An 18,909-nucleotide genomic window follows, 5' to 3' on the forward strand; every position below is an offset into this window, starting at 1 on the left:
GTATCGTGTTGAAGCTGCATGGGCAGCTGTACCTGTACACGCTATCCAAGCTCTGTTTCACTCAATGCCCAGGCGTATCAAGGCCGTTATTACGGCCAGACGTGGTTGTTCTGGCTACTGATTTCTCAGAATCTATGCAGCCAAATTGCGTGAAAAAGTAATCACATGTCAGTTCTGGTATAACATATTTGTCCAATGAATACCCGTTTATCATCTGCATTTCTTCTTGGTGTAGCAATTTTATTGGCCAGTAGTGTATTTAAAGGGTACAAATCCACACGTATGTTAGTAATGCTTTTCATCATGGTCTATTTTATTGTTTTAAGCCGTAGACAATCTGTATTTATGTTTTTCCCGTATTTTGCTGCAGATCTGAAAATGGTCATTACCGAACCAGTAGTCTTATGATATAAAAATTTGTGACCGTTGATGTTAAGTGAAGGAAATTTATTCTATTTTCGGGTCACTGTTCAATTTGCGACCATGTCGCAGCTCGAGAAAATCCCCCGATAACTATGCCGAACCGGTCTAGGCGCGGGAGAAAGGCAAAAGAAAAAGGAATGAAAAAATGGTAAGAAGCCGCTGAGAACCCGTATCGGATGAGCTGAAGGGGCCGTACGAGGCGGGCAGAGCGGCGGCTCCTAGGGCCCTGGAAGGTTCGTTAACCAGGAGATTGCCCAACGGCGTCAGAGCCGCGTCCAGTGGAGCGCGCCGCTGCGCCGCGGGTTGCGCCACGGCGCCTGCCCGCCCGACCGTGACCGGCGACCGTCCGCTGCTCCTCCGGAAGGCGACGCGAGGCTGCCCGGCGTTCCGCGGCGGCCGTTTCTCCACGCGGCGCCGCCCCGGTTTCCACCCCGTATTCGCGATTACCGCGCCGGAGGCGGACGCCCGCTCCGCTGCTGCCGACTCGCCAATTTTCACATTCGCTACAAACTCCCCGTCCAGCGGCTGCACACCTGCAGCTACTGTTGTGTACTACCTCGCACAGCGCTAAGGAGAGCTGGGCTGTAGGGTGGTGCAGCAGCTGTCGTTGTAGGGAAACTTGTCAGGACCAGAAATTGTTAGTGAACATGTCGCTTTAGTATACAGAGAAGTTGCAGCATTAGAAAACTGCAGCGAAATGCAGGAAGATCTGCAGCAGATAGGTACTTGGTGCAGGGAGTGGCAACTGACCCTTAACATAGACAAGTGTAATGTATTGCGAATACATAGAAAGAAGGATCCTTTATTGTATGATTATATGATAGCGGAACAAACACTGGTAGCAGTTACTTCTGTAAAATATCTGGGAGTATGCGTGCGGAACGATTTGAAGTGGCATGATCATATAAAAGTAATTGTTGGTAAGGCGGGTGCCAGGTGGAGATTCATTGGGAGAGTCCTTAGAAAATGTAGTCCATCAACAAAGGAGGTGGCTTACAAAACACTCGTTCGACCTATACTTGAGTATTGCTCATCAGTGTGGGATCCGTACAAGGTCGGGTTGACAGAGGAGATAGAGAAGATCCAAAGAAGAGCGGCGCGTTTCGTCACAGGGTTATTTGGCAAGCGTGATAGCGTTACGGAGATGTTTAGCAAACTCAAGTGGCAGACTCTGCAAGAGAGGCGCTCTGCATCGCGGTGTAGCTTGTTGTCCAAGTTTCGAGAGGGTGCGTTTCTGGATGAGGTATCGAATATATTACTTCTCCCTACCTATAACTCCAGAGGAGATCACGAATGTAAAATTAGAGAGATTCGAGCGCTCACGGAGGCTTTCCGACAGTCGTTCTTCCCGCGAACCATACGCGACTGGAACAGGAAAGGGAGGTAATGACAGCGGCACGTAAAGCGCCCTCCGCCACACACCGTTGGGTGGCTTGCGGAGTATAAATGTAGATGTAAATATAAATGTAAACAGAAGTTTTACTTAACTACTAGCTTTCTTCAAGCGTTGCAAACAAACTCTACAAAAGAACAGACAGCACTAAAGAGCCTCGTGCAGCGTGAGCTCCTCCTTCGGCTACTAATGCACGAGCGAACTGCCGAAGGCTGACTAAGACTGAAGACTGTCGAAGACTGCGACTGAGACTGGCCGTGCAGCTGCCGCCCGCCATCCCGCATCACGGTGGAAGATGGCGCTCGTAATCAGAGCCGCAGGCCACAGCGCGACTGCTGTCGGCATCTGTGCATTTCCATTGCCAACAGCAAGACGCTGTTGGGGCTGGTATCGATCTATGATAGCACAATAGCTACATTAATATTCCGCACTTGGACTGTTGATACTATTAAAAATATTGGGAACACGATATATCGATATTTTACAAACGTCATTGCCGGTCCACGGTATATCGAGAAATATATCGATATATCGGTATATGAACCATCGCCGTTTTGGACTATAAAAATATCGGCTGCACATTGTAACTATACCACCAGTTTTAGAGTTGTACATTTAAGTACTGATTTGTTATTAGGTATTCTGTACATCAACAGGGTAGTTGCCTGCTTATCCCTCTTAGAGCAAGAATTGAAAGGAAAGCGATGCTCGCTCACACTTGGCGCTGATCACTTTGCTAACAATGGTAACTTCATGTCTGATGGGTCCGCCGTTCGGTTTCGTCACATAGCGGATCTGTCTGGAACATTTCAAGTCGACTTCCCTGTTTGTTCATTTCAGCAAACGCCAGCGATCTATCAGCTGGAGTGTCAAAATTGCGCTGAGAAGTTAAACGTTCCAGTTTCTGTTGTTAGCGCCGAGCGCAAATGACGTCAGCATATTCCCTCACACGTCTCCGCCCACCGCGAAAATCAATCTTTTCGTTGAGATTGTGGCATCTTTTTCAGCAACTGTTTTTTTTTTTTTTCGATGCAGCTGGTGTGTTATTTCTTTACATCGGAAATCTTGTTATTCCATTCACATCGCCACCTCCCAGTGCATTCGGACTTCTTCTTTGTACCACCTACACTTGCTTCACACAGTCAAAGAGTAAGACTGGGTGTGATGACAGCTCAAAAAGTAGTAAGACTCCTTCACACAGTGAAGGTTAAATTATGTTCTACTGCAATTTCAAAATGACAGTTTCACACATTTAAAGAGAATTGCGAAAAAAACGTAAAATAAAAGTCTGCACTCGATATGGTCATTTCGGTATCGACGTATCAAGGCAAAAACTAATGCCGATATACAGTGTGTTACAAAAAGCTACGGCCAAACTTTCAGGAAACATTCTTCACACACAAATAAAGACAAGATGTTATGTGGACATGTGTCTGGAAACGCTTAATTTCCATGTTAGAGCTCATTTTGGTATCGTCAGTATGTACTGTACTTCCTCGATTCTGATGATCAAATTGTAAATTTTCACAATCAACATGTGTGGGCTGACGAGAATCCGGACGCAATTGTGCAATCACGTCGTCAACACAGATTTTATGTGAACGTTTGGGCAGGCATTGTTGGTGATGTCTTGATTGAGCCCCATGTTCTTCCACCTACGTTCAATGGAGCACGTTGTCATGATTTCATACGGGATACTCCACCTGTGCTGCTAGAACATGTGCCTTTGCAAGTACGACACAACATGTGGTTAATGCACGATGGAGCTCCTGCACATTTCAGTCGACGTGTTCGTATGCTTCTCAACAACAGATTCGGTGACCGATGGATTGATAGAGGCGGACCAATTCCATTGCCTCCAAGCTCTCCTGACCTCAACCCTCTTGACTTTCATTCATGGGGGCATTTGAAAGCTCTTGACTACGCAACCCCGGTACCAAACGTAGAGACTCTTCGTGCTCGTATTGTGGACGGCTGTGATACAATACGCCATTCTCCGGGGCTACATCAGCGCATCAGGGATTCCATGCGACGGAGGGTGGATGCATGTATCCTCGCTAACGGAGGACATTTTGAACATTTCCTGTAACAAAGTGTTTGAAGTCACGCTGGTACGTTCTGTTGTGGTGGTGGTTTTTGGGGGAAGGAGACCAGACAGCGAGGTCATCGGTCTCATCGGATTAGGGAAGGACGGGGAAGGAAGTCGGCCGTGCCCTTTGAAAGGAACCATCCCGGCATTTGCCTGGAGCGATTTAGGGAAATCACGGAAAACCTAAATCAGGATGGCCGGACGCGGGATTGAACCGTCGTCCTCCCGAATGCGAGTCCAGTGTCTAACCACTGCGCCACCTCGCTCGGTGTACGTTCTGTTGCTGTGTGTTTCCATTCCATGATTAATATTTGAAGAGAAGTAGTAAAATGAGCTCTAACATCGAAAGTAAGCGTTTCCGGACACACATCCACATAACATATTTTCTTTCTTTCTGTGTGAGGAATGTCTCCAGAAAGTTTGGCCGTACCTTTTTGTAACACCCTGTATATCGTTATTTTTTTGGAAGAAAATTCCGATATAGTGATATTTTATCAACAGCTCTACTCCACACGCCACCTAAGGGCGCGTCGCAAGTGGTACTTCTGGTACCACTAACTGATCCCGTCTACCCTTTTCCATTCACGATGGCGCGGTAAGAGTCTGTATCGGCTCTAATGTCTCGAATTTTCTCCTTACGATTATTTCGTGAGATGTACGTGGGAGGAAGTAATATGTTGCCCGACTCTTCCCGCAAAGTATTCCCTCGACATTTCAGTAGAAAACCTCACTGTGGTACACAACGCCTCTCTTGTATCATCTGCCACTAGAATTTGATGAACATCTCTATGATGCTCTCACGCTGACTGAAAGATCCCGCAACGAAACGCACTGCTCTTCGCTGGATCTTCTCTATCTTTTCTATCAGTCCAACCTGGTAAAAATCCCATATTGATGAACAGTACTCAAGAATCGGTCTAACAAGGTCTTGTAAGCCACTTCTTTCATTTATGAATTACATTTCCTTAAGGTTCTTCTTATGAATCTCAGTCTGGCATCTGCTTTTCCTACTATTTGTTTTATGTTGCCACTCTGGATAGTTACTCCAGATGTTTTACGGTAGCTGCTATTTCCAGTAGTTTGTCATTAATAATGTACAGTAGTGGATTTCGTTTCCTATGCATGCGCAATATGTGACAATTATTCACGTGCAGGATCGCCTGCCAGTCCTTGCACCATTCATTAATCCTCTGTAGGTCATTTTGCAAGTCGATAATGTCTTTTGGCGTTGCTACCTTCTAATACACAACCGCATCGTCTGCGGACAGTTTCACAGAGCTCCCGATCCATTCTACTAGATCATTTATGTACATTGTAAACAGTAACGACGCTATCACACTCTCCTGGGGTACCACCCGAATCAACTTTATATCTGTCGATTTTGATCCGTTAAGAGCGACTTGTTGAGTTCTATCTGCAAGGAAGCCTTGAATGCAGTCGCAAACCTGGTAAGCTCGTAAACGGCAGTGCGGGTTAGTGTCAAACACCTTCGTGAAGTTAAGGAAGACGGCATAGCCTGAGCGCCGTTGTCTACAGCTCTGTGGATCTTCGGTTACACGATAATCAGTCAAATATTACGGCCGTAAATTCAACTAAATACCCAGGAATTACAATTACGAATAAATGAAATTGGAAGGAACACAGAAAATTTTGTGGCGAAGGCTAACTGAAGACTGCGTTTTATTGGCAGGACACTTAGAGAATGTAACAGATCTACTAAGGAGACTGCCTACATTAAGCTTGTCCGTCCCTTCAGAATACTGCTGCGCGGGATGGAGTCCTTACCAGATAGGACTGACGGAGTACATCGAAAAAGTTCAAAGAATGGCAGCACGTTTTGTATTATCGCGAAATATGTGAGAGAGTGTCACTGAAATGATACAGGATTTGGGCTGGACATCATTAAAAGAAAGACGTTTTTCGTTGCGACGGAATCTTCTCACGAAATTCCAATCACCAACTTTGTCCTCCGAATGCGAAAATATTTTGTTGACACCAACATACACAGGTAGAAACGATCACCACGATAAAATAAGGGAAATCAGAGATCGAACGGAAAGATATAGGTGTTCATTCTTTCTGCGCGCTATACAAGATTAGAATAATAGAGAATTGTGAAGATGGTTCGATGAACCCTCTGCCAGGCACTTAAATGTGATTTGCAGAGTATCCATGTAGATGTAGACCTAGGTCTACATGGAGGAACAGAGAGAGCTGAGTTTCACAGGATCTCAGGTTGCGGAATCAGTGTTGATTTTTATGAAGGAGATTTTCATTCTCAAAAGACGTCATAATACATGTGGGTAAAACATGTTCCAGAATTCTACAACAGACTGACGTCAACGATATAGGCCTATAATTATTTGCATCTGACCTACGACCCTTCATCGAAACGGTAAAGACCTATGCTTTTTTCCAGTCGTTAGGTACAATACGTTGCTTCAGCGATCTACAGTAAACTGCTGATAGTAGGGGAATCTGCATAGAACATAACCGTGCATTTCTACTGCGTTGTTATCACAACATCAATTTGAAAGATTTCTGTAAACTGCGTACCTTCATTCACGTCGTCCTCGTGCAGTTCACAACTGACAGCTAGTATGCTGCACACAAAAACACTACATGATCAAAAGTACCCGGATACCCTACGTAACTGCGGAATTGACCACTAGATGTCACGAGTGGCGGACCCAACAGTATGAAATGAGACGGGGAGAATTATGCTGTCACTAGTGAAGTACTAACAGAATGTGTCGGTCAGTGACTTCGAACATGGATCACTCACTGCATGTCAGCTGAGTACACTTCATCCCTTCTACAGATGCCCAGTGAAGCGAAAACGTAAAGGTATAACCACAGCTAAACCACGATCAGGCAGAGCCCATGTACTGCCAGACAGAGACTGTCGGTTGAGGTTAGTGGAGGGTGTTTGTAGAAGCTCGCATAAAATAAGAGGAAGGAACGACTTGTAGTAAGTTCCAAAGAGCCACCAGCAGTCCTGACGGCGCCGGCCGCTGTGGTCGAGCGGTTCTAGGCGCTTCAGTCCGGAACCAAGCAGCTGCTACGGTCGCAGATTCGAATCCTGCCTCGGCCATGGATATGTGTGATGTCCTTAGGATAGTTAGGTTTAGGTAGTTCTAGGTCTAGGGGACTGATGACCTCAGATGTTAAGTCCCATAGTGCTTAGAGCCAATTGAACCATTTAGTTCTGATGGCCCAGTGACAGCGCGTAGTTAAAAACGAATGGGGTACAGTTGTCGAGCAGCTGCTCATAATTCACACATTCCTGTAGGCAGTGCTAAACGACGTTTGAGGTGGTGTAAAGAGAAACGCCGCTGGACAGTGGACGACTGGAAACGAGTGACCTGGAGTTATGGATCACGCTATAGCCTGTAGCAATCCGATTGTACGGTTAAGATTCCTGGAAAACATTAGGCGCCCTTATGCGTAGTGCCAACATTGAAGTACGGAGGATGTGGTGTAACCGTGTGCAAGTGTTTTTCACAGTTAGTATGTGACCCCTCAATGCTGTTAAGAAAACATTAACTGCGGAAGGATATGGACACTTTTACAGCACTGTGTACTGCGTAGAGTAGAGGAAGAGTCTAGAACCGATGATTATTGCATTATCACGACAATGCATTATATAGCTCTGCTCGCATACTTGGTTTCTGCCTGAAATAACGCTAGCGTGGAACTACCCGCTCTGCGCAGCGCTGGAGACGACGGCTGCTTCCGCGGCGAGAGTGGTAGTCGGCGTCTCCGGCAGCAGCAGCTGCTGCAGAGGGAAAGCCCGCCGGCCTACAACTAGGCGCCAATGCGGCGATTTTACGCCAGCATCCGCGTCTGCGGTTCGTTTTCTCCGATCTCATCGCGGCGCATTTCTGTGAAACTTCCGCCCACTGCAGACACGCCATCGTGGTTCCGTATAACGAGATATACCAGTAAACACTCAGTTCTCTTAAACAATCCAAGTCCCGTGCATAAAACGTTTTCAAACGTCTCATTACTTTACAGATGAGTTAATGTGTTAAATATAAGACGCTAAGCATGTACACGAGAGAAACTTTTGTAAAAGATTTGAAATGATGCTAAAAATGTGCTGGAAGTCGCTAAGCGATCTCATTATGAAACCCTGCATGAATGCGGTTTGAATAATTTTAAGCTAGTTTTCACACATCTAAATGTTTATGAAGTCATATCTCCTGAACCTTGAGTCGTTCAATGATCTAATTTTGTAGGCGCTTCAAGGGTATATGTGGAAAACGTCTGCAGACTGTGTTGCGGATATGGTTCAAATGGCTCTAAGCGCTATAGGACTTAACATCTGAGGTCATCCATCAGTCCCCTAGACCTAGAACTACTTAAATCTGAGTAACCTAAGGGCATGACACACATCCATGCCCGAGGTAGGATTCGAACCTGCGACCGTAGCAGCAGCGCGGTTCCGGACTGATTCTTCTAGAACCGCTCGGCCACAGCGGCCGGCTGTTGCGAATAAAGTCGTTACTAAAGAAGTAACAAATTAAAACGTCACGTGTAATGCTAAAGTTTATTGCAAGAGCAGTGTAAATGTAGTAAGTGATAAACTTTTTCCTCTCATCATTTTGTGGGGTGTTTGAAATTATGTGAAAGTTTGTTGGAAGTCGCAAAGTCCCTCATTCTCAAATACTGGATGAATTAAGTCCGGGTATTTGCTTGCAGACAGTTATGCTGCGACAAAACAATACTCGTGTTGTTGTGTTAAAGTTTTAACGTAAATTTATATCTCTTGATGAGAATATTACAATATTTAAATTTTTAAATCCGTTAATAATTACCGCGATATGTTGAATAGCAAATTTTTGTTGCCCCTGGGAGCCGCTGGATAGGCAACCTGCAACTTTCTTTGCTTCTGTGTTCCAGGAGGAGATTAATGTTTAACGTTCCTTCGACAACGAGATCATTAAAGACGGAGCGTTCGGATTAGGGAAGGATGGGGAAGGAAATCGGCCGTGCCCTTTCAAAGGAACCATCCCGGTATTTGCCTGAAGCGATTTAGGGAAATGACGGAAAACTGAACGCGGGTTTGAACCGTCGTCCTCCCGAATGCGAGTCCAGTGTGCTAACCACCGCGCCACCTCACTCGGTCTGGGTTCCAGGATAATCTCTTAGTAATATACAGGGTGTTTCACAGTTCATGTTACACACTTCTAGAGGTTGTAGAGAGGACTTAGTTGAGCAAGTTTTACATGCGAACCCATATCTGGAAACGCCATCCACCGACGCTACAGACAAAGTTACAGGCACCGGCTGCTGTACATGAATGTTTATATATACAGAGTGTTATATGATGATATTATAAACATTTTAGAAGGATAAAGGTATCAGTTTGAGGTAAGGTCAGTTTGAGGTAAGGGACCCTGTAACAGAAACGAATGAATCAGCGAATTGCTCGAAAACCGTTCTGACACCTCTGACAGTGGGATACATGCACCGGTACTGTCGTTGCTAACAAGGCAACCCCTCATCATCCCCCCCCCCCCCCGCCCCAGGATTTAGTGGTAAGATAGCCCACTGGACAAGCCCGTGAAAATCCGAACGCAGATCAAGGATGAAAACAGGAAGAAGGTGTGTTTAACTGTGCAAAAAGAAACAAAACAGAAACAGTGAACAGACCAAAGTCTATATGTGCAACATCAAGCTAAGTAGACGCGCCATGACGTTGTGGTTTTATGGTTACGGTATTGGACTGCGACGCACAAGATCAGTGTTCAAAACCTCTCTTGCCTTTCCTTCCACAAATTATGAACAGCCCGTTCGTCACTGACGAGTCTGTTCGCTGTATTCAAATTTGTATGTTTGTGTCGTGGTTGTACGTCCGTTTGCAGCAGCGGAAGGGACCTGTAATGTAAATTGGTTTCGCACAACTACTCTATTAGCAGCCGAAAGGAAGTGACTCTCGAAATGGAACCCCAAACGTTTAATGACAAGGCGACATGTCAACCGAATCCTCCACCGGAAAACACGTCTGGTGTGGCATATAAGACATTGGAGACAGTAGGTGTGTCATATGATAGGAATCTCTTATCGACGCATCTAACTTGTACGCCTGGTGAATGAATGAGATATGCCTCCTTGCCAGATTTAGGTGTTCCTATGAAACTGAATGTGATCAGTTACAAAGAAATGATGAAAACATAATAGTTCGTCACATAAGCTGCAACAAATGAACGCAAGCTTCATAATCATACAGTTTTCCTTGTGCTCTATCAAAACATATGTTTTTAACGTTTTTCAAGTTTTGACTCTTGAGTTCCTTTGTTGAAAAATAATTCTCACCCGTTTATCTGATGATTTCATTTCTGCGACAGGTCTACACGGCATTTCGCCTGCTCTCGCTATTCGTCACATTTACTTACGACGGTAATATATTCTTACCACATGACTAATATTCTGTAACTTCTTCTTCTTCTTGCGTTACGGCCTCTGTAGGACCACGGGTAGCCCCTTCGTGGACTGCATTTTCCTCTTCTTCTCCCAGAACCTCTTCGTTCTTTCTCTTCTTCTCTCCCGCTCTTCTTCCGAGATTTTCAGTTTCCGTTTCTCCTGTCTGCTCCACTGGTCTAATCTTTTCCTGTATTCTTCTCTGCCATTGATCTCCGGCACATTTGTTGGTGTATATTTGTTCCACCAATGTAGCTTTCCTTCGACCTTGATCCCCAATTCCAACCAGTCCTTCCGAAGTTCAACAACCACTTGATTCTTGTCTTTCCCCTTCTCCTCCGTGTTGTTTCCTACACTCTCTTCGTCATTCTGTCCATACTCATCCTAACTACATGTCCAGAAAACCTTGACCTTTTGAGTCTGACTTCCCCGGATATTGTTCTCATGTTCTGGTACAATTCTTCCCCAGGTCTTCGCATCCACCTCTCTCCACCTCTTTTGGGACCTAATATTTTTCTCTGTTCTTTCTCTAGTTGTTCTGCCCCATTTCTTCCTAGTGTCATCGTCTCAGCAGCATGCAATATTGCATTCCTCACCGTTGCCTTGTAGTGGCTTATCTTTGCCTCTGTGGATATATTCTTTTTATTGTATATCTCTCTCGTCATGCAGAAGGCTGGCCTCATCTTCTTTATCCTCTCTGTTATTCTCTCCTAGCTCCTGTTCCTTCCTGTTATAAAGACTATAGAAAGAGAACACACGCATCAATGACCGGACGGACAGTTCATAAGTTTGTGGAAAAAAAATGGGGCCACAAGGGAGTTTTGAACACAGATCTCATACACTTAGCAGTCCAACACCGTATCCACAGAACAACGACGCTGGGTGTCTTCAGTTTGCTCGAAGTTGCATGTATTGACCTTGGATAGTTCACTATTTCTATTTTGCTTCTTTTTTCACAGTTCAGTACATCTTCTTCCTGTTTTCATGATCTGAGCTCAGTTTTTAACGGGTTATCCAATGGGCCATCACGCCACTAAATCTGATAGGGTGCGATGGGGCGTTCCCTTGTCAGACTGTAGGATAGGCAACGTTCATATGTCATGACTTCCCTTTATCAATCGACTGCATTGTTTTGTTTTGACTCGTCTAGTGCCATGCTACGGTACGGGTATTCGTTCGTTATTTTTCAGGACGGCAGACATGGACCGGCATGCAAACTAAAAATTAATTATGTAATTTATCTTTTTTGAAGTGATAATAATAACTTCATGATCACCTCTCGTACTTTATAATCGTCTCCTTGTCCAGGCAGAGCGTAAGAGGTGTCGACGTTTTGTTGCAGTGCGCGGTGACGGCTTCTCCCACGAGCCCAACTCCGGCTCCTGCATGAAGGTGGTGTCACAGCAGGCCGACTACGCGGGCGCCGACCGGCTGTGCGAGTTGCAGGGCGGCCGCCTGGCGGCGCTGACGTCGCCGGCGCTCAACGAATACGCCGCGTCGCTGCTGCGTCAGGCAGGCGCGCAGTACGCCTGGATCGGCTTGCGTGACGTCTACGGCCGCGAGGGAGACCCCACGCACAGTGATGGTACGTGTGTCTTTCGCGCAGCTTAAATTTAAAAAAAAGAAAATACGCTAGGCATTGCTAAGTAATCCAGAATTTAGCATTTGAACTGGCCAACATGATCACGCAGACCTTTTATGTGGCTGTACTTACTGGGTAGTTTACATGTCAGAGAAACACAGGATGTCTCTCCTAGGAGTCTCTTGTGTTTCGGTGGACATTTACAGTTTTGTTTTGTAAATGAAGTCAGGCCAAACAAATACTCCCCATCGCCTCATTCTATGCTACACTCATTGTCAACATCAAACATCAGTTTGAGTCGCCGTACAAATCAAATGTTTTTAAAAATTAATTTTGCGCACCAGTTTTGTAGAGTGGTCCCAATTCAGTGTTCTGCAAAATTTGGTTTAACGATGTGCATTAACGCATCATCATGTTTGCATCAACAGAGTTGTACCTGAATTCTGAATAACAAACAAGACTGAAAGGATACTTTTGATTGGGCTTCTCTTTCTTTAGCTTCCACGGAGGTCTGCGTTTCTTCTAGAAATTTGGTCACCATCTGTGAAAATCAAAAATTTCTTCCATATACACCATGTAAACTGAACATTTGTTCTTTTAGGACAGTTTACAATCATTATTCCCTGCTGAATTGCCCGTTCTCCAGGTGAAGGAGCAGTTCAGAAATAATTAAAAATATTATTGGCATCCTGCATCAACAAAAGCTACCAGAGACAGACCTCTTTATCACAACACAAGTCACCCATCCCTACAATAAAATACTTTTACCAAAAACTGTGAGATAAGACCTCTTAGAAATGACTGATTCAGTTTATATTTACTCTGTATTTTTTATAAAAAAAATTGTTCAGTCCTCAGCAGGTACAAAGTCAAACTCATAGCATATGTTTTGGAACACCGGTGCAATGTAATTAAGTTTGACATTAAAATTGCAACACAGGGAAGGGTAGCAAATAACGAAACTTTGTTTATTAATTATCTTTCCTTTGCAGGGGACCACAGTCATAAAGAAATTGTCGAAAGAAATTTCTGCCATTTGACTGTTCATTGACAATAAATGAGTAATTAACATGCACATGGTGGAAATATATTTCAAAATATTGTGTTTATTGTGTGTATATAGTTTAATAGGAAAAAAGCATGATTAAATTTGTAAGTGGTTTGGGGGCACACAGGATGCGAAATTCAGTAGACGGAGCTGCTGGCTCTGGCAGCAACAATGGCTGTGACCTGGCTGGGTATCGAGTTGAAATGAGCTTGGGTGAGAGGCACAGGTCCTGTTCACCAATTGCGCAGACTGCCAAGTGGCGGCATTCCAGTCTCTTAGGAACCTATGACCAGGTGTTTTCACTGGCTGAGAGGTATGGAGAGCATGCCTGCCAGGGCAACAGTCGAAAAGCCTCCATATCGAGATATGCTAGGACTTTTCTGAAAATAAATAACACGCGTCCAGAAAGAAGAAATACCGATCTCTGCCGCATTCAAGCAATGAAAGACTTCATTCGCGACAAGTTATAATTTGTACCATGGCCAAGATTCTAACCCAGGTCTCCTGCTTACTAGGCAGATGGGTTAACCATCTACACCACCTTGGCACAGTGGTTAGACGCAACTGAACGGACTACCCAAGCACACCACCCCACTGAATTCAAATTCCCATTTGCCGCACACTACCAGAGTATTGTCCCATAACCCTTTCTCCTCTTTTTTGCTCTTCACATCAAGCGAAGTCCCACTTAAGTTCAGGCGAAAAGTGCTCTGCACTGAATGATCATATAAGCCTTCACGTTGCATATACATCCATATGAGTGGTATCTGTTCTTTCGGACATATCCGAAAAAAAAGTTTGCGTTCGTGAACAATTTAATGATGAACAGAGTATAGTGGTGTGGTGCACTTTATATGCTTCATGGAGATGAGTGTGATCATACTGAACACACCGATTCTATATTCGTCGGATCCCAACCAACGTGAGAAAAACCGGAGTCTTGATAGGCCAAGATCTGCCGCTGTCGAATTCCGACGCTCATTGCCAGATCTTTCTCCCTTTTACATCAGGCATAACACCATCTTCTTCCCAACATCTAAGGGTGATCTCGGAATGATAAACCAGCTATGTAATCTTTTCTTGTATACAGAATGTACAGTGGCTGGACAAAAATATGGAAACGCCAAAAGCAATTACCATGCCTAATACAATGTAGAAAAACCGTTGGCATTCAGACCAGCTTCCAGTCGTCTTGGAATGAATCAGTACAAGTCTGTATGGCTTGCAAAGGAAACGTATACCATTCTTTCTGCAAAATAGTGGCAAGTTTAGGTAATGATGACGGAGGTGGGTAGTGATCATGCACCCATCTCTCCAAAACAGACAACAGGGACACAATAAGCATTCAAATCCGGTGACTGTGGAACCAAGGGGAGACGCGACAATTCATCGTCGCGCTTGCTAAACTAGTCTTGGACGATGCAAGCTGTCGTCTTGTAAGACAGCATCATAATCGGCGAAAAAAAAATGTACCATGAGATAGGCCTGATCAGCGAAAATGCTCACATAACACTTGGCTGTGATAGACATTGGAGAGTACTCATAGCTCCCGAGGCAACGGCCTTGCCGCAGTGAATCACCGAAGTTAAGCGCTGTCGGGCGTGGCCGGCACTTGGATGGGTGACCATCCAGCCGCCATTCGCTGTTGCCATTTTTCACGATGCACTCAGCCTCGTGATGCCAATTGAGGAGCTGCCGCGAGGGATTAGCCGAGTGGTCCAAGGCGCTGCAGTCATGGACAGTGCGGCTGGTCCCGGCAGAGGTTCGATTCCTCCCTCGGGCATGGCTGTGTGAGTTGTCCTTAGGATAATTTATGTTAAGTAGTGTGTAAGCTTAGTCCCATAAGATTTCACACACAGTTGAACAGTTGAGGAGCTACTCGACCGAATAGTAGCGGCTTCAGTCAAAGAAAGCCATCATAACGACCGGGAGAGTGGTGTGCTGACCACATGCCCCTCCTATCCGCATCCTCAACTGAGGATGACACGGCGGTCGGATGGTCCAGATGGGCAACTTGTGTCCTGAAGACGGAGTGCATAGATCCCGATGAATACGACAATATAATTGTCCAAATCATCACTGAACCCTCGCCATGTTTCACTCTTGGGATATAAATGCGGCCAGTAGTTGGAAGCAGTGTACAGCAAGACTCATCTTACTAAACGACTTTCTTCAATTGCTGCATTATCTAGGTTTTGTGGCTTTGGCACTTCGTTTTCCTGCTACAGGAATTTGCATTACTAATGAGTGGTTTCGGAATTCTAGTTTGCATTGCAATTCGCTCCTTCTGGAACTCCCTTCGTGTCGTTTTGGTGCTGACCAGTTTCGCGAAAGCAACATTCAGTTCTACAGTGACTTTTGCAGCTATCATTCTGTTATTTTTCGTAACAATCCTCTTCAATGACCGTCTATCCTCATCACGCAACACGCATTTTAGTCCGCGTTGTGACTTAGCGGGTGATGTTTTTCCGCTTTTCCTGTATGTGGTACAAATCTTCGATACGCAGCCTCTTGAAATATCAAACACTTCGGGTACCTTGGTTACGGTAGCTCACACCATACGAACACCAATAGTTTGCCAACGTTCGAATTCACTTACGTCCGACATAATCCACCACAACTACACAGAACACTGTTCTGACCACGACTGGCTCTTCAAACTTATTAAGGGCATTGCACAGTCACGTTCGTGGTCAAATACAACAGCGCAACCAGCAGGCTCGGCGAGAGGCTGCATTTATGCCCAAGCACACATTCCTCCCGGTGTTCTCATATTTTTGTCCAACCCCTGTAAATACTTTGTGTGGTTGCGAAGAAATGTAAGTTATTTGCGTATCCAGGCATGTAATGCACTGATAAGCCAAACATTACGACCACTGCCCACTGCGACGTTGGATGACCCTGGTGGCGTTGCGGACGCGTGCCGCTGTAACAAAAGTATGCAAGTGTAGCAGACATGGACGGGGTCATTCTAGCGAAGATATGGGCTGCAAACGGGGAAATCCATTGAGATAAGCGACTTTGACAAAGGGCAGATTGTTCTTATGCAGAGCCTGTGAACGACTATCTCGAAAACGGCGAACTGTTTGAATGTTCAAGTGCTAAGTCGTGAGCATCTATGGAAAGAGGTAGAAGGACACTGAAACTACCACTAGTCGCTAAATGCTTGGACGTCCACGGCTCTTCACAAAACGTGGACTTTGGAGGCTTGTCTGCACTGTAAAATAGGACAGACGGTGATCTGGGGCATCTCTACTGAAAGAGCATAATGCTGGTGCACACACAATTGTTTTAGAGCAGACTGTTCTCCATATGAGGTGCATTCAGGTTCTAAGGCCTCCGATTTTTTTTCTCTGGACTGGAAAGAGATAGAAGCATGCACATTGTTTTAAAATGAGGCCGTGTTCATTGTCAATATGTCCCAGAGATGGCAGCACCGTATGGCAGATGGAATTTTGCCGCCAGCGGCGAGAATGAGAACTGTTTTAAATACTTAAAATGGCGACGTTTTCCTTACTTGAACAGCGTGCAATCATTCGTTTTCTGAATTTGCGTGGTGTGAAACCAATTGAAATTCATCGACAGTTGAAGGAGACATGTGGTGATGGAGTTATGGATGTGTCGAAAGTGCGTTCGTGGATGCGACAGTTTAATAAAGGCAGAACATCGTGTGATAACAAACCGAGACAACCTCGGGCTTGCACAAGCTGGTCTGATGACATGCGCGTGTGCTGTTTCACTAAGGCAACGCACCCTCACATCGAGTAACGTTACGCAACAGTTTCTTCGTGATTACAGCTTTGAAGTGATTCCTCATGCTCCCTACTTACCTGACCTGGCTCCTAGTGACTTTTGGCTTTTTCCAACAATGAACGACACTCTCTGTGGCCGCACATTCACCAGCCGTGCTGCTATTGCCTCAGCGATTTTCCAGTGGTCAAAACAGACTCCTAAAGAACCTTCTCCGCTGCCATGGAATCATGGCGTCAGTGTTGTGAAAAATGTGTACGTCTGCAGGGTGATTACATCGAGAAGTAACGCCAGTTTGATCGATTTCGGGTGAGTAGTTAATTAGAAAAAAAATCGGAGGCCTTAGAACTTGAATGCACCTCGTACATTGTTGAACAATGAGCTCTGCAGCAGACCACCCCTATGTGTTCACATGTTGACCCAACAACATCGTCAGCTACGATTGCATTGGGCAGAGAACATCGTGATTCGACCGTCGATGAAAGAAAACTTGTCGTCTCTTCTGGTGAATCACACTTTTGCTGCACTAGGCAGATGGTTGTCTTCACAAACGCCGTCAACGAGGTGAACGGCGGCTCGAAACGTGCAGCGCGCCATGGACGCAGGCTGGTGGGAGCAGTGTTACACAATGGGAGACTTGATGCACTTGCGTGGTAGTAATCGACGACAAGCTGACAGCTGCGAACCATCTGCATCCCTTCATGCTTGTTGTCTTCCCTGAAGACGATGTCATCTTCCAGCCATATAACTGTCCCTGTCTCGGAGTCAGTGGTTTGAGGAGCATTATAGCGAATTCACGTTGATGTCCCGGCGACCAAATTCGCCTGATGTAAAATCTATGGAACTCTTCTTGGGTCACTATCGATAGTACACAAATCAGCGGCCCGTTATCTAAGCGAAGGACATGATCGGTCATAGACGTCTAATGCCACACACCTACACAAACCTACCAACAAACCGTTGGGTCCCCGATATGCAGAACCAGTGTATTTCGTTCCAAATATGGACAAACAAACTATTAAACAGGTGCTCATAATGTTTTGGCTCATCAGTGTACAATTTTATGCCAGTTTGATATTTGCTGCATGCCACCTTCTCAGTGTTGCAATTTTAGTGGTCAGCTGTTTAGTAGACAGTACCGCGAAAAGCTGAGAGACATTAGCTATACTGATGGTGTGGCTACTTGCAGGTACTTCTGTGTCGGAACGCCGCTTCTTCAAGCCGGCGCCGCAACACTGGAGGAACGCCACGGACAAGAACTGCTGGGCGTTGCGCGACGACGGGCACTGGGCCGAGCTGTCGTGCAAGACGCGCCGCCTCTACGGCGTCTGCGAGGTGCCGCTCTTCTGAGGAGCCGCAGTGGCGCCAGCACGCCGCGCCAGTGCTGCCGCGCGCGGGCGATACATCGAAACTGCTGCCGATCGATCAAAATAACCTTGTGATCGACACATGACTGAGTCGAATGTGACTGAAGCTAACCTCCAGTAGGAGCGCTCGCGTTGCCTGTACTGTACAGACACGGATGACCTTGAGAACGTGAGACAACTACCATCATTTGCTCATGCCGGCATCGCCCCCTCCCTTCCCCGTCTCTACCTGCCGTTACCAGAAGAGACTTTACACAATGTGTAGCTACAAAAGTACTGAATGCAATAAATGCCTTAGCAGTGTGAATTTCTGCTTATTAAAACATTTTATTTTCATCGTTATTTTCTGAAATAAAAATTTTCAGATTCTCACATTACTATCAGAAACTAGGCTTCACTGTATAGTGTTTCTCAGTTTTCGTTGTCTCACAGAGTAGTTTCTTAAAATTACAATCGTAAGATTATGAGCTCACATATCCAATAAAAACTTGCTAAGATCCGTTTCTGACATGTAATGTGTAACGTCTACTTGAAAGTGCCTTTCTCATCCATTACTCACATGTCAAAAATAAAAAAGTCAATCTGACATTAGCGGTGCCTAGTGCAGTCTGACTCAGTATAGTTTCTAGGCAAAATAATAATAATAATAAAATTGAAGTACTAAGTGATATATCAGTGCCTTACTCACCTATGAATGTAAAAACATGAACCGTCCAGCAAAATAAGTTTATAAAACTCTTGCCTTCCAATAAAATATTCTGGGTGGAAGAAAACTGTTGATTTTTACTGAGGAAAGTACATAAAATGCTGTTCTTATTTGTAACAGACAGT

General features: G+C 45.2%; 1 protein-coding gene across 1 annotated transcript in view; it reads left to right on the forward strand.

Moving 5' to 3' along the window:
• The window catches only part of LOC124613891, a 40,891-nt gene extending 22,255 nt beyond the window's left edge, over positions 1-18,636 (forward strand). Inside the window, exons 3-4 of the mRNA XM_047142629.1 lie at positions 11,674-11,916; positions 17,901-18,636. Coding sequence (XP_046998585.1) covers positions 11,674-11,916; positions 17,901-18,061 — 404 coding nt within the window. The 3' untranslated portion in view covers positions 18,062-18,636. The remainder of the gene's footprint in view (positions 1-11,673; positions 11,917-17,900) is intronic.
• Positions 18,637-18,909: the final 273 nt, after the last annotated feature.

Source organism: Schistocerca americana, chromosome 4 (genome assembly GCF_021461395.2).
Source record: "Schistocerca americana isolate TAMUIC-IGC-003095 chromosome 4, iqSchAmer2.1, whole genome shotgun sequence".
In the NCBI taxonomy this organism is placed as follows: Eukaryota; Metazoa; Arthropoda; class Insecta; order Orthoptera; family Acrididae; genus Schistocerca; species Schistocerca americana.